The following is a 24,292-nucleotide window of genomic DNA, read 5'->3' as shown; positions in this document are numbered from 1 at the left end:
TCTCTTCCCAAATCTGATGTCTTGGCATCAATGAGGGGATTAGAGATAGTATTTGACAGTAGGCTTCTCTGTCTGTATCAACTAAGCATGATTATGAAGAGCAAAATGTCTTGAACTCTGAAACTGGATCAATAAACACCATTAAAAGAACGGTGTAGGCTTTTAGACCTTTATTCTTTTTTTCCTATTAACATAATCAGCTTCTCCAGAGTTGTATACTTTCCCCTCACTACTTGGTGGCTGGAAGTCCACTCCCCTTCCCTACAATCTCCAATAACCTAAGGAGTCTGTTATTTGGCTTCCAAGCCATAACATGGCCATAATTCCAGCATTGGTTAAAGAAGACACTCTTCCCAATAATCACACACTCCATATTTAGAGTGGGCAGCATCTGACGGGGATTCTCAGCCAGTTCCTTACCTTTAGTCGCATGTCCCGAGTATGCCTCTCCAGCTCCTTGCGCAGTTCCTCACGACTTAGCTTTTCTATGTCAAGGACTGAATGCTTCCACTCAATCTGTTCCACACTGTGGGGGTCATGGGACACATATTGTCCAATCTTGACTTTCTTCAGCGTATGCCAGCATTTTCTGTAGGAACTCTCGAACTCTGAGATGAGATCAATTAAAGTTCTGCACACTGGGGGTTTGAACATCAAGTCCTCACGTCGACTCATGCCCAGTGTTCCAAAGCGTCCAGAATAGTGGATTCCAAGCACTATGTGGCGGAAGTAATTCCCTGAGAATTCAGTTTTGAAGCTAATGGGAAACCTCTCTACTCCAGGCATATTGTTGGTGAGGTAACTGATCACAAAAATTAAGGAAAATCACAGGACTATGCCTTCACCAGGACTTTAGGATATTGATGGCAGAATTTTATGCGCTCCCCTATGATGCGTTTGGCAACAGAGGGCCATTTAATAAGATCAGAGGGTATTGGGTGTGGATCCTCTCCTTTCCGCACTGTAGGGATTCTCTAATGGGAAAGCTCATGCATAATCTTCCTACTCTAACTGAAGCCCTTAAGTGAACAAATAATACTCACTCAAAAAGCCTTATCCTCCTGCTGGTATTAACCAGCAGTGAACAGTGTGTTTGCCTTCTGGGGAGCATGATAAATAAACTTGTGCAGAGTTGCTTGTGCTCTCCCAGATGATGGTTTTCACTTAAAGGCACTCTGTGCCTGAAATGAAGGATCTGACACTGTGATAAAGGGCCCTCCCCTGAGGTTACTTCTCATTGTCACTCACCTGTGGGCTGGGGTATAGCAATGGCATTAGGCCTTGGGTGGGTGCTGTATTGGCAGTCTACAATGACAAGCCAATGTAAAATGAGTACACCAAGCATTTCAAATGATTGAATCTACACAAAGCAGGATGTAATTGGAGGCTTAAGATCAAACAATAAAATCTCCAAAAACATGTCCAAACTTTGCAGCTTTATAACAAATTAAAACTAAACTAACTAACCCCAGCTCACTTCAGAGGATCTTCAATGTCATCGCTGTTTTTATATCCAACAAAGAGTATGGTGGATGCCCGGAACTCACTTCCTTACCTTTGCACTATTTGTTGTGAATAGAAAAGTGCCTAGAATTGCATCAAGCCATTTGGGGTCCTCGTGCCCTCCTTGTGACAATAAATTTGAATTTTCTGCATAAATACCGTCACAATAGGTCCACAGCAGATGTCATCTTCTTAGTCCTACACTTGTCCCTGTAATACCTGGATAACAAGGACACCCATTTCAGACACCTATTTATTGACTTTAGCTCCACCTTCAAAACCATAATTTCAACTAAACTCATTTCCAAACTACAAGACCTAGGACTCTGCTCCCCTGCTCTACAAATGGATCCTTGACATCCTGACCCACAGGTTACAATCAATAAGAATAGGCGACAGCACCTCCTCCACAATAATCCTCAACACTAGTGCCCCGCAAGGCTGCATACTCAGCCCATTACAATGCTCCTTATACGCTCACGACTGTGTGGCCAAATTCAGTTCTAATTCCATTTACAAATTTGCTGATGACACCACCATAGTGAGATGGATGTCAAGCAATGACAAGACAGAATCCAGGAAAGAGTTAGACAGCTTAGTGGCTTGGTGTAAAGGCAACAATTCCTCCCTCAAAATCGGCAAAATGAAGGAGCTGGTCATCGACTTCAGGAAGCAGAGTGGAGGACCTGCTCCTGTGGGTATCAATGGGGCTGAAATGGAGATGGTTGACAGCGTCAAGTTCCTCAGATTAAATATCACCAACACTCTGTCCTGGTCCATCAACATCAACACACAATCAAGAAAGCACATCAACATCTCTACTTTCTCAGAAAGCTAAAGAAATGCAGCAAGTCCACATGACTCTTACCAACTTTTATAGATGCACCATAGAAAGCATCCTATCCAGATGCGTCAAACTGTGGCAACTGCTCTGCCCAAGACTAAGAAATTACAGAGTTGTGACCGCAGCCCAGTCCATTATGAAAACCAGTCTTCCATCCAGACTATACTTCCCACTGCCTCGGGAAATCAGCCAACATAATCAAAGACCCCTCCCACCCTAGTTATACACTCTTTCACTATCTTCCTTCGGGCAGAAGAAACAAAACTTTGAAAATACATACTAACAGGTTTAAGAACAGCTTCTTCCCTGTTGTTATCAGACTTACACACGGACCCTTCGTATATTAGAATTGATCTTTCTCTTCAACCTTACTGTAGCTGCAACACTATCTTATGTTCTATAACCCTGATGTACTTATGTAAGGTATGATTCATCTGGTTAGTACGCAAAACACTATCTCAGTACATGGGACAATAATAATAATAAATAAAATCAAATAAATGCAAAATACTGCGGATGTGGGAGATCTTAACTAAAAACAGCAAGTGTGCAGAAACTCAGCAGGTCTGGCAGTAACTATGGAAACAGAGTTAATGCTTGGAGTCCAATGTGATTATTCTTCAGACAGATTTTCTAACTTATTTTTCAATGTTTCTGCGAAGGAAAGGATACATCCCTAAAATCACAGCTTCCAAGCATTTGATTGGTAGAGACTCGCGAATCATTTCTCGTGCTAGATCCATCAGGCTGTAAAATCAGAAATAAGAATGTTAGATTTTAAAACCAACTTAATATTTCAAATGATTTTGAGCAAGTGCTTGGGTGACATGAACCCACTTAGGGATTTACATCACTTTATCTTGAATTTATTTCTTTGGATTTCCTGGCCTATAATCTCTGGCCTTGCATTGCTGAAACTCAGAGGGCAATCGGATTCAGTGTAATTCCCAATCAATCAGAAATTCTCACAAATGATAGGAAGTAAAAGCATTTACAAAGTCAGAGCTTGGAAGTGAATTGATTCACGATGAAATCACGAGATGTGTTGCAGCTTTCCCATTTCTGACCGTTGGATCTTTGCAAAAGCTTGCATGTGAGCATGCTCATGTGAATAAATGCCAGTAATTCGGAGATCAATCTCATGGTACTTACTAAGATTAAATATAATCAGATTTTGCTTAATCCACAAGGGACAGCAAAAAAAACCCTTGATTGCAATCATCCCTGATGTGGAGGTGCTGGTGTTAGACTGGGTTGTACAAAGTCAGAAGTCACATGACTCCAGGTTATAGTCCAACAGGTTTATTTGTAACCACAAGTTTTTGGAGTGCTACTCCATCACCTGGTGAAAGCTTGTGATTTCAAATAAACCTGTTGGACTAGAACCTGGTGTCATGTGACTTCTGATGTAATCATTCTTGCCTAACTTGATGCAATTCATGTAACATTTAATGGATATAATGCAACTAGGATTAGGGGAAAAAGTCAAACTGTTCACTTGAAATACAGATATTATCTGCCATACTTTCGAGAATGCTTGATTAGCAGCCATTTTTGAAGTTAATAGATAGCAATTTAAATTCATTAGCTTCCATTGTTGTATGTGGAAGGGTTAAAACTTTGAGTGGAGTGAGCACCACACACTGTGGTTATATCAAAGAGCCCTGAACAGAGTAAAGGAGGACGTTATAGGAGACATACCTGGGACTAGTATATTCCTACCAGTCTCTGTCGTTATAAAGGTTACATTCATGTCATTTGTAAACGGCACTGACGCAATAAACATCAAATTGTTTACTCAAGAAGTCTCTTCTAGTTAAAACCATTACATACTAAAGCATTTCAGGCTTGAAGGAACTCTCACATAACAGCAGTTACTTTGTGAAGTTATTCATCAGCCTGTCTTTTCAAAGTCGGAGTGTAATTTTCAGAGTTCATCGAGCTGTACCCTACATGTTCTGGGAAAATAAAATGTCTGCTGTGAAAGAATTAAGTAATGCCATAGCTTATCACAACATACCCGAATGGTTCATTATCATAATATATTTCAACAGCTCAATTCGGTCCCGAGGAATAGTCAAGTCTAAAAGTTATGGATATGGAGGTGGATTTTAAGGAGGAGCTTAAAGGAGGTGGAGGAGGACATTAAATGTGATCTGGGAGAGTAAAGTATATGAGTATATAGAGTATATAAAGTTTAACTTCAGTGGTTCGGCCTATAGTTGTACATGACTTTACCCCTTCTTGTGAAGTCTATTCAGCTCTCCAAACTCTTATGGCTAAATATACTCCACACGCAGCTGGCTGATTTCTTGCTCCTTGTATTAGGGATTAATAACCTGTGAAAGATCTGTTTAATCTACTGTAAAGCTTGTGGGTGATGCATCCAGCTTTGAAACAAAATGAATACATGGGCACAGTGCCCATGAACAGCACAGTGGCTCAGTGGTTAGCACTGCTGCCTCACAGTGGCAGGGCCACGGATTCAATTCCACCCCCTCAGGTCTGTGTAGGGGTTTGCACATTCTCCCAGTGTCTGTGTGGGTTTCCTCTGGGTGCTCCGATTTCCTCCCATCATCCAAAGATGTGTAGACTAGGTGAATTGTCCATGGGAAATACAGGGTTATTGAGATAGGGTAGGGTAGGAGGGTGGGTCTGGGTCGGATGCTCTTCAGAGGGTTGGTGTGGACTCAATGGGCTGAATGGCCTATTTCCACACTGTAGTGATTCTAGGACTCTGTGTGGGGTCCTTGCTGCAGTTTCAAATGGTTGGAACAGTGTGGGTGAATGAGGCCCTGGCTTCAGGTCTAGTTGAGCAAGGAGAGCAGCCCCACACTCAGGCCACCTAAGAATCGTACTGTTTCCTGCACGCTAGAAAACTCCAGGCTGTAGGCCGTTCTTTGTTTTCTGGCTCAGCCTACCCCCACAAGACATACGGTGGCCCAAAAGCTTCCTCTGTGTTGCAATGGCTCAATGAAAAGTAGATTCTTCTGGCTGACTTCCATACTCACCTGCAGGAAGCTGACTGCAGATTCAAAGACTGAAGAGGAATCTTTCTCACAATAATTTGTCTAGCCGGAACTGTTAATACTGATTATTATCTCAGTTCAGTCCAAACTAACATGAGACTTCCCCTTCCTGTTACATTTAAATTTTATTTCTAATTTATTTAGTTGCTTTTGGGACAATGTTATTTGGTTAATATTGAGGAATGTATGTTTGTATATCTTAGGCTCACACAGCAGAGACGGTCTTCAATCGTCTTAGACATACTTGCCACAATATAAGGCCAACCCGGTGTGCGAGCTGGTATACAATGGCCACCCAACATTGAAGTAATTGGCGCAGGCTTGGAGGGCCAAAGTGCCTGTTCCTGTGCTGTAATTTTCTTTGTTCTTTGTTATGTTCTTAATTCACACACAGTAATCTTTCATCCCTCAAAATCAAGTTCAGAATTTAGAACATCAGGATGCTTATGGATAGCCCCAACTGCGACAGATTGGAATGGTCTACTATCATTGCCTGGGAGGTTAGATGTTTTGGTGTTGACACTTATGTCCTTTAAAAAAAGGAGATCTGGCAGGCAGGGGAAGACCAGCTCAAGGAACAAGGTGGCGGTTACACATTCTTCTGAAAAGGTAAACCAATGAAGAGTGTTACCTCAACCGGCTGGCTTCACCATTTAAAATGGACCAGATGGCCATCTTAGAGATTCCCCTTAGTGGATAAACAACTGCTTCATGACCATTTGACTAATTCTTGCCCAGAACCAGTGAGCTATGGTCTTCAGCATGTATGCCCCCAACTTGGATGCTACAGAGGAATCTAAAGAGGAATGCTGCAGCAACTCCGAACTGCCCCTAGCCTGAGACCGAACGGGCAGCAAACTGATCCTTCTTGATAACCTTTGAACCAAAAGGACAATAAACTTCTGAGGAGGAATAATCTGCAACAGCAATGATACCCTACTCCTGACAAATGGCTTAGAACATGGCCTTATCATAACCAGGACTTTCTTTGTGTCAGAAAGAGGAGTACAAGGCCTCATGGCAATACCCTCACCATGCACAGGTATCAAATGAACAAAGGTGTACATATCACCTGGGCCTGAATTGGATCAATGCTGGATGAAATATTAGCTAATTTGGTCTGTCATCAGGATTAATAACGCTGAAGTGCTCAAAGCCCTAATGAACCAGTGCTTCACTGCCAACCTGATGATTCCCAGTGATCCAGAGTCTGCCCTCCAAGACTCCATTATTAGCACCCGTGAAGGGATGTTTGGTCACTTGATCATGAAACACCAAGAGTGGTTTGATGAGGATAACTAGAAGATTCAGGAGCTGACAGGCCTCAAGAGCCAACCATTTCTGAACATGAAAGAACACCACAACGTGAGAACCACAAGCAGCTGTCTAGATAGCTGAAGGTCACGGACACACAAAAATAAAATCCAAAAACAGATGTTGGAGAAAGCACCTCAGTAGATCCAGCAATTCCAGTACATGCATGCTTTCTTTAGCACAGTGAAGACTAACTATAGCCACAGGACCCCACTCTACTGCCGACCAAAAATGGAAAGGTGCTCAGAGACAGAGAGGCAGTTGGAGTCCCCTGGAAGAAGCACTTTGAGGATCTCCTTAAGAAACACTGACACTCAGGCTGAAGACACTGAGTCCATTCTGCAGCATGCTACATACAATACCTTAGCACAACCTAACACAACAGGAGGGAGGAAAGGCCATTTGATAGTGAAAGAACATGGAGCAGATGGAATTCCCAGTGAAGCACTAAAACACAGCAGAGGAACACACTAACAGTGATTACATTACCACAGTTCCAGAGATGCCAAGAGGCAGTACTAGACCAAGTTAGAGGCCCAAACCAACCATATAGACACAAGCCACCTGGGGTGAGGTCTAAACAACATAATGGGATTCAAAATGAAGCGGAGAAAGATAGCAGATCAAAACACATTCCTTGCTGATGCACTCGATACTTTCTCTGTTAAATTTGAGCAGACTACCAGCGGCGCGGTGTCACCAGCCCTGAGGGCCTGGACACAGCGGTGTCCACTGTCATTGCTGCAAACGGCAGATCGGTCTTTCTGGGAAACAAGCCAAGGAAGGCGACAGGCCTGGCTGGGATCCCTGGCTGAGCACATAGATCCTACGCAGACCAGCTGGAGGAGGTATTCACTGATATCATCAAGCTCTCCCTCCTACAGGTCAAAGTCCCTAACAGCTTCAATAAGACCATCACCATCCCAGTACTCAAGAAAGCACATGAAAGATACCATAATGACTACCGCCCAATGGCTCCATAATTATGAAGTGCTTCGAGAGTCTGGTCATGAACTCCAGCCTCCCAGTTTGCCTTGATCCCCTGCAATTTGCCTACAGGTCCAATGCAAATGCCATTTCCCATGCCGTATACTCATCCCTGGAACATCTGGACAACAAGAACACCTACAACAGACTCCTACTCATTGACTACAGCTCCGCCTTCAACACCATCATCCCCTACAGACTGATCTCAAAACTCTGAGACCGAGGTCACAGCTCCACCCTCTGTAATTGGCTCCTTGGCTTCATGACCCACAGACGGCAATCAGTGAAGATAGACAACAGCATCTCCTCCACTATAATCCTCACAACTGGAGCAGACCAAGGACGCGTTCTTAGCCTCCCTACTGTACTCCTGCTACACCCACAACTGTGTAGCCAAATTCCGAATGATTAAGTTTGCTGATGACACCACTGAGTTAGGACAGATATCCAACAATGATGTGTCAGAATACAGGAAGGAGACAGAGGGTGTGATGTCATGGTGCAATGAAACTCGCTCTCAATGTTGGCAAATCAAAAGAACTGATCATCAACTTCAGGAAGAAAGGAGGAGGATATGCCTCCATGTATATCAGAGCTGAGAAAATGGCTGAGACCGTCAAGTTTCTCAGAGTGGAGATCACCAACAACCTGCCCAGGACTTCCCATGTAGATGCAACGATCAAGGAGGCACAAAAATGCTTCTTCCTCAGGCGGCTCAGGAAATTTGGAATGTCCATAAGGACCCTCAGCAACTTTTGCAGATGCACCACAGAAAGCATACTGTCCATGTGCATAATGGCCTAGTATGGCAACTGCTCTGCTAAGGACTGTACAAAACTACAGAACATTGTGTGCACAGCCCTGACCATCATGGAATCCACCCTCCCATCCATGGATTCCCTTTAAACTTCTTGTTGCTGCTGAAAGGCTGCCAACATCAAAGACTCCTCCCACCCTGGTAATGCCCTCTGTCAGGCAGAAGATACAGAAGCTTGAACATATGCACCAACAGGTTCAGGAACAGCTTCTTCCCAGCCATTATTAGACTGATGAATGGACCTCTCTAACTTCAAATAATGTTGATTTTGTTTTCTTCATCTCCTTTGCTGGGGACCTTGTATGCCTCGCTCTTTCTAAGTACCCTTTGATCTCTATATTCTCGTTTGCTCTGATCTGCCTGTACTGCTCGCAAAACAATAAATCAAAGCAATCGTTTCACCTGACCTGGAAAGGGTCTAATATCCTGACAGGGAGATTTGCTAGTTCTAATTCAGGAGCCTGTAAACCTTGTGGGAGGTGCCTTCCTAAGGAACTGTGAAAATGGAAAGAAAAATGAGGATGTATCTGATTCAGAAAAGAGCAAGTTAATTAGAAAAGACAGACAAGAGCAAGTCAGAAAATGAAGTAACTCTGAAGAATTAAACTGCATTTATTTCAATGCAAGAGGCTGTACAGGTAAGGCAGATGAACTCAGGGCACGTAAGGGAACAGGAGACTGGGATGTCACAGACATTACAGAAACTTGGCTGAGAGAAGGACAGGACTGGCAGCTCAATTTTCCAAGTTTTAGATAGACCATAAGCCATAGGAGCAGAAATTAGGCTATTCGGCCCATCAAGTCTGCTCCACCATTCAATGATGGCTGATAGGGGGAAAGTGGGATGGAAAAACCTTTCTCCATGTAACCTTTGATCACCTTGGCAATCAAGAATTTATCTATCTCTGTTTTAAATATGCTCAATGACCTGGCCTCCATGGTTTTCTGTGGCAATGAATTCCACAGATTCACCACTGTCTGGCTGAATAGGTTTCTCCTCATCTCCGTTCTAAAGGGTCATCTCTTTTCTCTTCAACTGTGCCCTCAGGTCCTCGTCTCCCCTGCCAACAGAAATATTTTCCCAACATCCATTCTGTCCAGGCCAGTCAGTAATCTATAAGTTTCAATCAGATCCCCTCTCATCCTTCGATAATTCAATCTAGTCCCAGAGTCCTCAAACATTCCTCATATGTTACACCTTTCATTCCTAAGATCATTCTCGTGAACCTCGTCTGGACCCACTCCAATTCATCTTTCCTGAGAAATGAGGCCCAAAATTGCTCACCGCGCTTTAAATGTGGTCTGACCAGAGATTTATAAAGCCTCAGAAGTACACCCCTGTTTTTATATTCTAGTCCTCTCGAGATGAATGTCAACATTGTACTTGCCTTCCTAACTACTGACTCAATCTGCAAGTTTACCTTAAAGGGAAAACTGGACTAGGACTCGCAAGTCCCTTTGCACTTCAGATTTCTGAATTTTCTCCCCATTTAGAAAACAGTCCATGTCTCTATTCTTCCTACCAAAGTGCATGACATCACACTTGCCCACATTGTATTTCATCTGCTACTTCTTTGTCCACTCTCCTAACCTGTCTAAATCTTTCTACAGCCTCCCCACCTCCTCAATACTACCTGCCCATCCATCTACCTTCGTATCATCTGCAAACCTAGCCAGAATTCACTCAGTTTTTCATCCAGATCATTAATGTATAAAGTGAAAAGTTGTAGTTCCAATACTGACCCTTGTGGACCACTACTAGTCAACAGCTTTCATCCTGAGACACCCTTTTATCCCCTGTTCTGCTCTGTTCTGCCAGACAGCCAATCTTCTGTCCATGCCTGCATCTGACCTCGAACACCGTGGGCTGTTATCTTACTCAGAAGCCTTCTGTGTAGCACCTTATCAAAGGCCTTCTGGAAATCCAGGTAGATAAGGGCTCTCCTTGGTCTAGTCTGCTTGTTATCTTCTCAAAGAATTCTAACAGATTTGTCAGGCATGACTTCCCCTTGATGAAGCCATGCTGACTTTGCCCTATTTTACCATGCACTTCCAAGTATTCAGAAATCTCATCCTTCACAATGGACTCCAAAATCTTACCAACAACTGAGGTCAGGCTAATTGGCCTGTTACAGGAAGAATAGAAAGATAGGAGGAGGAGTGACATTTTTGATTCAGAAAAACATTACTACTGCTAACAATCTGAAGGATTATTTAGTGAAAATATATGGGTTGAAATTAGAAATATGAAAGGGAAGATCATCTTGATGGGATTGTATTATAGGCCTCCCAACAGTCAGCAGGAAATTGAGAAGCAAATTTGCAGAGAGATCTCAAATATATTTAAGAATAATAAGATTGTGATAGTAAGGGATTTAAATTTTACAAACATTGACTGGGACTGCCATAGTGTTAAAGGTTTGAATGGTGAGGATTTTCTTAAATGTCTTCAAGAAAATTTTCTTCATCAATAAGTAAATGTTCCTACTAGAGAAGGAGAAAAAAACTTGGCTTTCCTTTGGGAAATAAAACAGGGCAAATGACTGAAGAGTTAGTCAGGGAACACTTGAGACTAGTGATCGTAATTCCGTTAGTGTTAAGACAATAATGGAGAAAGATAAGTCTGCTATAAAAGTTAAAATTCTTAATTGGTGCAAGACAAATGTTAAGGGTATGAGACAAGACCTTTCAAAAGTTGATTGGAGTGAACAGTTTGCAGGTAAAGGGATGACTGACAAGTGGGAAGCCTTCAAAAGTGATAATGAGAGTTCAGAGGTATTATGTTCCTGTTAGAGTGAAAGGCAAGAAGCTGGTCAGATTAGGGAACAAAGGATGAATAAAGAAATGGAGGTTCCAGTCAAGAATGAAAAAAATCATATTAGACAGACACCTGAAATCAAAGGAATCTCTGGAAGAGTATAAAGAGTGTAGGGGGTATTCTTAAGAAGGAAAGCAGGAAAGCGAACAGGGGATATAAGATAGGCTTGGTAGACAAGGTTGAAGATAATCTGAAAAGATTCTACAAGTACACTAAGAGCAAAACAGCATCTAGAGAGTAGAACCCCTTACAGATCAACAGGGTAGTCTTTGTATTGAACCTCAGGAGATGGGAGAGATACTAAATGAATATTTTGCATTAGATTTTTACTGTTGAGAAAGAAATGGAGGCTAGAGAACACAGGGAAATAAATATTGACATTTTAAAATCAGTTCACATTACAGAAGAGGAAGTGCTGGAGGTCTTAGAAAACATTAATGTAAATAAATCTCCAGGACCTGATCAGGTTAATGATCAAGTTGTTGTGGGAAGTTAGGGAGAAAATTATGGGGCCCCTAGCAGAATTCTTGGATAATCTATAAATGCAGGTGAAGTACTGGAGGACTGGATGGTGGCTAATGTTGTGCCATTGTTTAAGAAAGGCTGTAATGAGAAGTCCGGGAACCACAGACCTATGAGTCTGACGTCAGTGGTAGGTAAGTTGTTGGAGGTGATTCTGAAAGATAGGATTTACATGCATTTAGAGAGGCAAGGACTAATCAGGCATAGTCAGCATGGTTTTGTATATGGGAAATCATCCCTCACAAACCTGACTGAATTTTTTAATGAAGTAATCAAAAAGATTGATGACAGCAGAGCAGTACTTCAGTAAAGCCTTTGACAAGGTTCTGCATGATAGACTAATTAGTAAAGTTACATCACATGGGATTTAGGGTGAGCTTGCCAATTTGATACAAAATTGACTTTATGGTAGGAAACAGAGGGTGGCAGTGGATGGTTGTTTTTCAAACTGGAGGGCTGTGACCAGCGGTGTTCCACAGGGATTGATACTGGGTCTATGTTTGTTTGTCATTTATATAAATGATTTGGATGAGAATATAGGCAGCATGGTTAGTAAGTTTGCAGATGGTGGTGTAGTGGACATGAAGAAGGTTATCTAAGACTACAAAAGGATCTTAATCAATTGGCTGAGGAGCTGCAGATGGAATTTGATTTGGAAAAATGTGACGTAAAATCAAAGGAGGACAGGACTTGTACAGTTAATGGTAGGACCCTGGGTAGTGTTGTAGAATAGAAAGACCTGAGGGTTCAGGTACATAATTTGCATCAAAGGTAGACAGAGTGGTTAAGGTGGCATTTGGCATGGTGGTCTTCATTGTTCAGACTTTTGAGTTTAGGAGTTGGGACGTTATATTGAGATTGTACAGGATGTTGGTGAGGCCTTTTCCTAACTACGGTGTACAGGTCTAGTTGCCCTGTTATAGGAAGGATATTATTAAACTGGAGAGGGTTTGGAAAAGATTTACCAGAACATTGCTGGGCACGGAGAGTTTAAGATATAAAAATAGAATGGAAAGGCTGGGAGTTTGTTTTACTGAAATGTAGGAGGTTGACCTTATAAAGGTGTATAAAATCATAAGAGGCAAAGATAAGGTGAATAACAAGAATCTTTTCCCAATAGTGGGAGAGTTAAAAACTAGAAGGCATATTTTTAAGGTGAAAGGAGAAAGATTTAAAGAGGACATGAGGGGCAACTTTTTTTTTTACATGAAAGTCATTTGTATGTGGAATGAACTGTCAGAGAAAGTGGTGGGTGCAGGTACAGTTACAACGTTTAAAAGACATTTGGATAAGTACGTAAATAGGAAAGGTTCGGAGGGAAAAGCGGCAAGCGCAGGCAGGTGGGACTCATTTGGTTTAGGAACTTTGTTGACATGCACTGGGTGGACCGAAGGGTCTGTTTCCATACTTGCGTTCCTTTATCTGGAAGAAGGGCAACGTGCTAGGGGAGCTCAGAGATGCCATACCTGTGATGATCTTTAAGAAAAATTACAGGTCTGTAGTAACCACAGAAATTGTCCTGGTTTTGGCCACAGGGAAAGTTATTGTAAGAATCTGTCTCAATTACATTTTCCCTGTGGCTGAAAGGCTCCTTCCAAAGGCTCAGTATGGATTCCTTACACGAAGGGCAATAGACATGGTCTATACCATGTGGCAACTGCAAGACAAATGCAGGAAACACATTAATCCTTGTACCCAGCCTTCTTTGACCTCACAAAGGCCTTTAACATTGTTAACTAAAGATGGATTATGAAATATTCTGTTCCATTTCAGCTGGCCCCAAAGTCTGTCTCTATTCTATGTGTATACCATAATGACATGCAAGTTGTGATTCTAAGCCGCATATCCACCACTGATCCAAAACACATTTGCATTGTGTTCAAGCAAAGCTGTGACATCACATGCATGATCTTCTCAATCTTCCTTGTTGCAATCTCCACCTCGTCCTCACCAAGCTCCCTGCTCATCAAAAGAACAAATGGGAACCTGTTCAACATGTGCTGCCCGGACAATTCCAACCCCTTTCTCGTCTAATCATTGAAGTACAGCATGCAGACGATGGTTTCGTCTGCACACACTTGGAAACCGGTTCTAAGCCAACATTACCACCTTCACAGAGGCGAACTAGAGAAATGACCTAACATTGAATGTTTGTAAGATAAGGGTCCTCTATCAACTTGCCCCCGTCACACCACACAGGCCCCAATTACCAAAACTCATGAGGTCTTGGACAATGTGGACCGCTTTCTGTACCTTGAGAGCGTACTGTTAACAAGGACAGACAACTATGACAAAGCCACCTGAGGAGAAAAGAAAAAGTGTTTGACGACCAGGACCTCAAACGATGACCATGATCTACAGAGTAGTTGAGATATTCACCCTCCTACATAGCTTAGAAACATAGTCTAAATACAACAGGCACCTCAAACCCAATGAGAGGTACAGTTAGTGCTGCATCTACAAGAACCTACAAATTTAGTCAGAGTTGTACAACATGGAAACAGACCCTACGGTCCAAATCGTCCATGTTGACCAGATATCTTAAATTAATCTATTCCCATTTGTCAGCATTTGGCCCATATCCCTTTAAACCCTTCCCAACCATGTACCCATCCAGATGTCTTTTAAACTGTTGTAATTGTACCATTCTCCACCACTTCCTCTGGCAGCTCATTCCATACATGCAACCACCCTCCGTTTGAAACGTTGGCAGTTAAGCCCCTTTTATATCTTCCCCCCTCACCTTAAATCTATACCCTCTATTTTTGGGCTCCCCTATTCTGGGGAAAAGACCTTAGCTATTTACCCTATCCATTTCCCTCATGATTTGATAAACCTCTAAAGGTTACCCCTCAGCCTCCAATGCTTTAGGGAAAATAGGCTCAGTTTATTCAGCCTCTCCCTTTAGCCCAAACTCTCTAACCCCTGCAACATCCTTGTAAATTTTTCTGCAACCTTTCAAATTTCACAACAACTTTCCTATAGCAGGGAGACCAGAATTGAACAGATTTCTAATTCTGGTCTCCCTGCTTAGGAAAGATGTTGTTGGCAGATTTAGTGGCAGGATAGGCATATTAAGGTCTGTATTATTTCTCAGGCCAATGTTCCCAGCATCAAAACATTGCCCTTGCTCAAACAAGACTGCTGGGCAGACCACAACATCTGTACGCCTCATTGGAGTGTCCCAAAACAAGCGCTGTACTCAGTTTCAACACAGCAAGCAAGGTCTAGCAGGGCAGACACCCTCAGAGCTTCCTTGAAAGACTACAACATCCTTATCAACAATGTCCCAAAAACACTCAAATCTGGGAAGAACTGTACACTGATTCTCATCACTGACAATGAGCTGAAACCAACTGTTCACAGAGAAAGGCATGGACAGCAACCCATACATTCCTATTTTCCAATTCCACATCTACCATCTGACCAACTGTGACAGATTCTGTCAGTCAGTCATAAGATGGACCACTCAATCATCCAAGACCTCACTTTCAGTGTGGAAGCAAATCAGACTTGACCATGAGGGACTGCACTTGGTCATTCTAACCTCAAATATAATACAAGTGATTGTGTTTGTACTCATTAAATTTTTAAGAGAAAACAGTTTTAGTTTACTATTGATAATGCCAGTAATATTGCTACATCAATTAAACTGCAGCAGTTCAAAGGGCCAAATCACCTCCAGTTTCTTAAAGACAATTAGTGATGAGCAATAATGTTGATCTTATCCATGGCTATACCATCCCAGGAACAAAACGCAAGGGGACGTTTATATCATATAGAACATAGAACATTACAGCGCAGTACAGGCCCTTCGGCCCTCGATGTTGCGCCGCCCTGTCATACTAATCTGAAGCCCATCTAACCTACACTATTCCATGTACGTCCATATGCCTGTCCAATGAAGACTTAAATGCACTTAAACTTGGCGAATCTACTACCAATGCAGGCAAAGCATTCCATACCCTTACTCCTCCCCGAGTAAAGAAACTACCTCTGATATCTGTCTTATACCTATCTCCCCTCACTTTAAAGTTGTGTCCCCTCGTGTTTGCCGTCCCCATACTTGGAAAAAGGCTCTCCCTGTCCACCCTATCTAACCCTCTGATTATCTTATATGTCTCTATTAAGTCACCTCTCAACCTTCTTCTGTCTAACGAGAACAGCCTCAAGGCCCTCAGCCTTTCCTCGTAAGACATTCCTTCCATACCAGGCGACATCCTCGTAAATCTCCTCTGCACCCTTTCCAAAGCTTTCACATCCTTCTTACAATGCGGTGACCAGAACTGTACACAATCCTCCAAGTGTGGCTGTGCCAGAGCTTTGTACAGCTGCAGCATAACCTCTTGGTTCCGGAACTTAATCCCTCTATTAATAAAGGCTAAAACACTGTATGCCTTCTTAACAACCCTGTCAATCTGGGTGGCAACTTTCAGGGATCTGTGTACATGGACACTGAGATCTCTCTGCTCATCTGCACTCCCAAGAATCTTACCATTAGCCCAGTACTTTGCATTCCGATTACTCTGTTCAAAGTGTATCACCTCACACTTGTCCATATTAAACTCCATTTGCCACGTCTAAGCCCAGCTCTGCATCCTATCTATGTCGCCCTGCAACCTACTACATCCTTCGTCACTATCCACAACTCCACTGACCTTCGTGTTGTCTGCAAATTTAATAATCCACCCTTCTAAGCCCTCATCCAGGTCGTTTATAAAAATGTCGAACAGCAGTGGACCCAACACCGACCCTTGCGGTACACCACTGGTAACTGGACACCAAGATGAACAATTTCCATCAACTACAACCCTCTGTTTTCTTTCAGCAAGCCAATTACTGATCCAAACTGCTATGTCTCCCACAATCCCATTCCTACACATTTTGTATAATAGCCTACTGTGGGGAACCTTATCGAATGCCTTGCTGAAATCCATATACATCACATCAACCGGTTTACTCTCATTTACCTGTTTGGTCACTTTGTCAAAAAGCTCAATAAGATTCGTTAGGCACGACCTACCCTTCACAAAACTGTGCTGACTGTCCCTGATCAGATTATTCTTTTCTAGATGGTTATACATCCTATCTCTTATAACCTTTTCCAACACTTTACCAACAGCTGAAGTGAGATTCACTAGTCTGTAATTACCAGGGTTGTCTCTACTACCCTTTTTGAACAAGGGAACCACATTTGCTATCCTCCAGTCCTCAGGCACTATTCCTGTAGACAATGATGATTTGAAGATCAATGCCAAAGGCTCGGCAATCTCTTCCCTTGCTTCCCAGAGGATCCTAGGATAGATCCCATCCGGCCCAGGGGACTGGTCTACTTTCACACTCTGTAGTATTTCTAATAACTCTTCCTTGTGAACCTCAATCTCTTCTAGTCTAGATGCAAGTATCTCTGTATCTTCCTCGCCAACATTTTCATTTTCTATAGTGAACACTGTCGAAAAATGTTTACTTAGTACTTCCCCTATCTCCTCTGACTCCACACACAACTTCCCACTATTATCCTTGATTGGCCCTAATTTAACTCTCGTCATTCTTTTATGCCTGACATACCTGTGGAAAGCCTTAGGGTTTACCCTGATCCTATCTGCCAACAACTTCTCATGTCTCCTCCTGGCTCTTCTGAGCTCTCTTTTTAGGTTTTTCCTGACTTCCTTGTAACCCTCAAGTGCCCTGAGTTTTCACATTTTGTCCTAACATAAGCCTTCTTCTTCTTCTTGACCAGAAGACGGATATTACATTCTTTATCACTGCACCCAATTTTCAATTTCTTTGATCTCTTTCCATCCCACCTCAATTCCCTACTTCCCTTCAGTATTTGGTTCCTTAAAATTGGAAACTGAATCACTTATTACTTGATTGATCTTCTCCTCTGTTTGCTGACTTACAGTTGGACAAGTAGTTCTCAATTAACAGGTAAATAGATAGGACAGTCTGTCCTAAAGTAAGGTTGGACATATTACTTACAAATCTCAGAGGTCACATCAGATCTGTCGAAGACATTCACCATTCCTGCCAGGGGATTGAAGTCAGGCCCCATCATCTTTTTTTAAAAAAGTTGCCCTTGGTATATGGATTGAATTTAGCTACCTGAAGCAGTGAACTCAGTGTGGGACTGAAACTACAGGTTAAGTCTTCCTTTCCAACAGTAGATTACATTATCATTTTTCTGGTACTAAGTCTCAAATTACCAACTTACTAAATAGAAATGTTATCATTTCCAATGGTGGGATTTGAACTCAACCTCTGGATTGTTAGTCCAGTATCAGAAACACGATGTTCCTCCCTCTCCAATAAAGATAATGATCAAGATGATCAAATCTGATGTGGTACTTTTCAAAGTTTGTCATTTTGCTATATTATAAACATAAGATCGATGTACTGTCATTGTTGTTATCCCAAAGGTTTTAGTTATGACATTGTTATAGACATGTTTCCCATTAAGATGCTTGGCTGCAACAGCCTCACTTGCATTCCACCTCCACTATAAAGCTCTCACCATAACCACAATGGTTTGTGTCATTTGGCATTTTACAATTCCTATTCCAGTTGGATACCTCACTCCATTAGATGGATTTGTTTTGCTGACCAAAATGAGACTTGAGGTTAGAATAACAATAACTTGTGTTTGTACAGCAGTTTGAGCATAATAAATCATCCTAATATACTTCACAGAAGCATAGAACAAAAAAGATGACACTAAGCCATTTTAAAAGGATATGAAAGCACATGATTGAAAGCTTAACCAAGAGAAACATGGAATGAGTTCCTTGAAGAGAGAGATAAAGGGGCAGTAAGGTTTCGGAAGGGAATTTCAAACCTTGAGCCTGAGGCAGCTGAAAGCACATCCATTATCTGTGAAGAAATTGAAAAAGTGCTGATGGTCAAAAGGCCAGAATTGGAGGTGCAAAGATATCTGAACATGTTGTGGAGCCGAAGTAGATGGTCAAGAGAGGTAAAGTCATGAAAGGATTTGGAAACAAATTTGAGGGTATTAAAAACCAAAATGTTGTTTAACTGACAGCCAGTGATTATTTGGGAGGGGTTGAGGAGAAGGGTGTGGTCAGTTTGCTCAAGTGGCCGGACAGTTGGTTTGCCACGCAGAGCAATGCAGTGTGGGTTAAATTCCCGCACTGGCTAAGGTTACCTTGAAGGGTCCTGCCTTCTCAACTGCTCCCCTCACTTGAAGCTCGGTAGCCCTCAGGTTAAACCACCACCACTCATTTTTCTCTCTCTTTAATGAGACAGCAACCATAAGGTCCTCTGGGACCATGGCAACTTTATCTTTACTGGTGTCAGTGAGCATGGGCGTGGTAAATGAATGAAATTCAATGAGTGTAAGGGCATGGAAATTGGAATCAAATCCAAAAAAGGTGATAAAAGGCTGGGATGAGGAAGTCAGCAGCAGCTGCACTAAGGAACGTTCAATCCATGTTACTAATATTCAGTTAAAAGACTGAATGCTCATCCCAGGATGAAAAATGATATCAAGGCTGCAAATGGCCTTGCTGTGTTTAGGTCGTTGCCAAGGAGAGGGCCAAACAATATTCAAGAAGTTTGACATCATTCAGGACACAGCAGTCTGCTTGATCAGAGACCCATTCACAACCAACTCCCAGTGTGCCATCTGGAAGATGCACTGCCGTAATTCACTGAAGCTCCTTCTACAGCAACCAGCTCTACAGAGAGGGATAAGGGCGTCAGACCGAGAACACCAGAATTTGCAAACTCTCCTTCAAACAACACAACATACTGACTTGGGCCTACGTTGCTGCTCCTTCGTGGTCATTGGGTCAAAGTACTGAAAACGCACAACCCAGATGGCCTCCTTCTTCAAGGACCGCAATTTCCCCCCCAACGTGCCCTCCACCGCATCTCTTCCACTTCCCGCTCCTCCGCCCTTGAGCCCCGCCCCTCCAACCACCACCAGGACAGAACCCCACTGGTCCTCACCTACCACCCACCAATCTCCATGTTCAGCGCATCATCCGCCGTCATTTCCGCCACCTCCAAACGGACCCCACCACCAAGGATATATTTCCCTCCCCTCCCCTATCAGCATTCCGTAAAGACCACTCCCTCCGTGACTCCCTCGTCAGGTCCACACCCCCCACCAACCCAACCTCCACTCCCGGCACCTTCCCCTCCAACCGCAGGAGGTGCAAGACTTGCGCCCACACCTTCCCCCTCACCTCCCTCCAAGGCCCCAAAGGAAACTTCCATATCCGCCAAAGATTCACCTGCACCTCCACACACATCATCTATTGCATCCTCTGCACCCGATGTGGCCTCCTCTATATTGGGGAGACAGGCCGGCTACTTGCGGAGCGTTTCAGAGAACACCTCTGGGACACCCGGACCAACCAACCCAACCACCCTGTGGCTCAACATTTCAATTCCCCCTCCCACTCCACCAAGGATATGCAGGTCTTTGGACTCCTCCATCGCCAGACCACAACAAAACGACGGTTGGAGGAAGAGCGCCTCATCTTCCGCCTAGGAACCCTCCAACCACAAGGGATGAACTCGGATTTCACCAGTTTCCTCATTTCCCCTCCCCCCACCTTGTCTTAGTCTAATCCATCGAATTCAGCACCGCCTTCCTAACCTGCAATCTTCTTCCCAACCTCTCCGTCCCCACCCCAGTCTGACCTATCACCCTCACCTTGACCTCTGTCCACCTATCACATTTCCGACACCCCTCCCCCAAGTCCCTCCTCTCTACCTTTTATCTTAGCCTGCTGGACAAACTTTCCTCATTCCTGTAGAAGGGCTTATGCCCGAAACGTCGATTCTCCTGTTCCCTGGATGCTGCCTGACCTGCTGCGCTTTTCCAGCAACACATTTTCAGCTCTGATCTCCAGCATCTGCAGACCTCACTTTCTCCTCAAAGTACTGAAACTCTATTTGCCAGGTGGGCTGCAATGGTTCAAAAAGGTGGTTCACCATCAATTTATCAAGGGATAAGCAATAAATGTGGGCATTGCCAATGGTACTTACATCTCATGAAGAAATGAAAACAAAAATGTAGCTGAGGGGTGACATATAGATAAGAAACAGAAGGGAGTGAAGGTTAGATCTTTTGGAACATCAAATATAACTGCACAGCAGCAGGAAGAGAACGTATTGCAGCTGAATGCCTTGCTATAATCAGATAGTTATGAATAAAACCAGTAGAACGAAGTTCCATACATCTGAATGACAATGGATAGCTAGAGGACCATGTTAACGGCTTCAGACAAATCAAGAAGGCATGTAGTTAGGTTGTTATTTGTGACTTAGGAAAAAGCCATTTTGGTACAGTGGCAAGGATGGCAATCTGGAGTTCCAGGAAAGATAGACAAGTATCTGAGTTTTGACATGTTTGAGAGGACAGGGAGATTGAGAAAGGGGCAGACATTTACAAAGATAGAGGGACTAAGGGATATATATTTGTGGAGAGAGAGAGTGGTGCCCTTAGATTTAAAGGAGAGGCAGTACCTAAGGAGATAGAACCACTAATGATATCAATTAACAAGGGATCCAGGATGGGGAAGTGAGTTTAGTGGTTTAGTAGCTGTGGGGTGGAAAGAAGAGATGGGTCTCATAGTTAAGATAAACTTGGAAGAGACAAGAGGAGAACTGCAGAAAATTTGAGAAAGATATCAGTTCAGGCCTAGGTTGGGTACACTGAGGGAAACTTGATCTGGTAAGCTCAAGGAAAAAGGAAGTAGTTAGAGGCAGTTGATCAGAAAGTTAGGCCACATGGGATTCAGTGTGAGCTTGCCAATTGAATACATAATTGGCGTAATGGCAGGAGGCAGACAGTGGTGGTACAAGGCCTGTCACCAGCAATGTTCCACAGGGATCAGGGTTGGGTGCTCTTTCGTTTGTCATTTATATAAATGATTTGAATGAGAATATAGAAGGCATGGTTAATAAGTTTGTAGATAACACCAAAATTGGTGGTATAGTGGCCAGTGAAGACTAGGGGACATATTTTTAAGGCAAGGGGAGAGAGAGAGATTTATAAAAGATTTGAGGCAGCATGGTGGTTAGCACTGCTGCCTCACAGCGCCAGAGATCCGGGTTCAATTCCTGCCTAGGCAACTGTCTGTGTGGAGTTTGCACATTCTCCACGTGTCTGTGTGGGTTTCCTCCGGGTGCTCTGGTTTCCTCCCACAGTCCAAAAATGTGCAGGTCAGGTGGATTGGCCATGCTAAGTTTCCCGAAGTGTTAGGTGAAGGGGTAAATGTAAGGGAATGGGTCTGGGTGGGTTGCTCTTCGGTGCGTCGGTGTGGATTTGTTGGGCCGGAGGGCCTGTTTCCACACTGTAAATAATCTAATCTTTAAAAAAAAACACATGGGGGCAAATTGTTTTTACACAGTAGTTCATGCATAGAATGAATTTCCTGATTTGATTTATTATTGGTACATGTTCCAAAGTACAGTGAAAAGTTTTGTTTTGAGAACAGTACAGGCAGATCATAATATACAAGAACATACAGATCATACGGTGCTTCGACAGAGTGAGACATACAAAGTTATGGCTGACAAGTAGGTGGTCAAAAGCATTAGATTTGAAATTAGAGAGGTCCATTCAGCAGTCTAATAACAGTGGGGAATAAAATGTTCTTGAACCTGTTGGCGCGTGTGTTTGAGTTTCTGTATCTTGTGCCTGACAGAGGAGAGCGTTACCAGGGTGGGAAGGGTCTTTGATGATGTTGGCAGCCTTCCTGTGGCAACAAGAGTGCAAATGGAGTCCATGGATGGGAGTTTGGCTTCCATTATGGTTTGGGCTGTGTGAAATGTGGGAAGTGATGGATATGGGCACAGGTACAACAGTTAAAAACATTTGGATAAAGGACATAAATAGGAAAGCTTTGGAGGAATATGGGCTAGGAGCAGGCCGGTGGGACTAGTTTAGTTTGGGATTCTGAACGGCATGGACTAGTTGGATTGAAGACTCTGGTTCTGCACTGAATGACTGACAAATTCATGAGTCCCTCTTCATTGTTCAAAATATAATATTCTCTTTATTAGAAACCCTAATGTCAGTACAACACTCTCAGTTGTAACATTCTCTGTTAGACATCATATCCCAGTCCTATAAAAGACAGCTTTATACTACGTACAAAGCTATTTACCATTGTTTTCTGAAATTTATCAAAGAACATTTTATACCGCTTCAAACAAATTCAAACCAGGAAGAAAATTATGGCTGACTTGTAGTGATTAATTATAAGGCTGGCACATTGAACAGGTTTGCTCTAACATGCCAACAGCACAGAATTGACCAAAGGGTCATAACTCAATGACAACTGATCAGTACTACTTACCCAGTTAAAGGTCGATTTTTCTTAATCTCAAAAAATTGTGTTCCAGTGTGATTGTACCTGGATTGGATGGTTAAGTAATTTAATTCAACATGCATGAAAAGGAATCACTTCAGGGAAGCAGACACAAGAGAACGTACAGAATATGGAGTTCTGCAACTGTCTACTGTCGACTGCTGGGAGAGATATGATAATGCAGAATCAATAATTCGACAGGTCTCTTTGTCTGAATGTTGGACAAATGAAAATCAAACTGACAAGGTCTTCAAAGCTCACCTACACTGATGCATCCCTCCCTACCAAGCCCCCAGGCAGTAGTGAAGAGTAATTACCACTGTGTCCTGAAACAATAGCACTCTACAAAGCAGCTGGTGTCATTCTTAAAACAGAAGTTGTTTTTAATTGTGATCGCATTTCCAAAGAATGCGAAATGAAGCGTGTTAGTCTGAGGGTTCTAACCATTCACTAGCTGAGGAGAGCAGTGTTTAAATCCATTAACCCATAGTTGCAGTTTGCATCTGATATGAAGTGTTCTGCATCTTCTAAAATGCTACATTAGCAAAGGAACAATCAATGTGCGATGTCTGTTTTTGACCAAAATAAATTGGCAAAAGATTAGCAGGCAAACTGTAATTGACAATGGGCTACTTTCAAAAGGGGATAGAGCTCAATTAATGTATTTTCACAAAGGGAAAAGTTAGGGCGACAAAAAAAAACTCACTTGGGTGACAACAGGTTAAAAATAATTTTTTTAAAAAACAAGTGTGCTTATGACAGACTCGTGATGGAGACTCCAACAGAAAATCAGGCCAAGTGTGGAGAGGGGAGCTGAACACAAATGAAAGCAGCAAGAGGACAGTATGAGATGAAGTCAGTAGCCAACCTGAAAAAGGAATCCAAAGGTTTTCTATAGGCGATTAAGTAATGAAAAAGATGTTAAAATGTCAATTGGAGCCAAATGGGAACTAAAAATGAGTTTTATGCATAGAGACAAGGGGCAGGTTAAAGTATTAAATGAATGTTTTGCAACTGTAAGGAGAGCTTTGCTGGGATGATAGGGTGGTTTGCTTAGATTGTTTCTGCTACCTAGGTTTATGCAAGGCAGTTTCATAGTTTTCGTCAAGCTTT

The 24,292-nt window shown here is 42.7% G+C and overlaps 1 protein-coding gene across 2 annotated transcripts in view; it reads right to left on the bottom strand.

Moving 5' to 3' along the window:
• The window catches only part of vash1 (vasohibin 1), a 67,862-nt gene that overhangs the window by 21,736 nt on the left and 21,834 nt on the right, over positions 1-24,292 (bottom strand). For both annotated transcript variants that reach the window (XM_087989549.1, XM_087989550.1), the window contains exons 3-5: positions 23,168-23,224; positions 3,020-3,094; positions 421-802 (exon numbers count right to left, since the gene is read on the bottom strand). In XM_087989549.1, coding sequence (XP_087845675.1) covers positions 421-802; positions 3,020-3,094; positions 23,168-23,224 — 514 coding nt within the window. The remainder of the gene's footprint in view (positions 1-420; positions 803-3,019; positions 3,095-23,167; positions 23,225-24,292) is intronic.

The sequence above is a fragment of the Chiloscyllium plagiosum genome, unplaced genomic scaffold (genome assembly GCF_037043375.1).
Source record: "Chiloscyllium plagiosum isolate Xiang-an unplaced genomic scaffold, Cpla_swu_hap1 HiC_scaffold_8, whole genome shotgun sequence".
In the NCBI taxonomy this organism is placed as follows: Eukaryota; Metazoa; Chordata; class Chondrichthyes; order Orectolobiformes; family Hemiscylliidae; genus Chiloscyllium; species Chiloscyllium plagiosum.
This window is presented reverse-complemented; position numbering and strand designations above follow the sequence as displayed.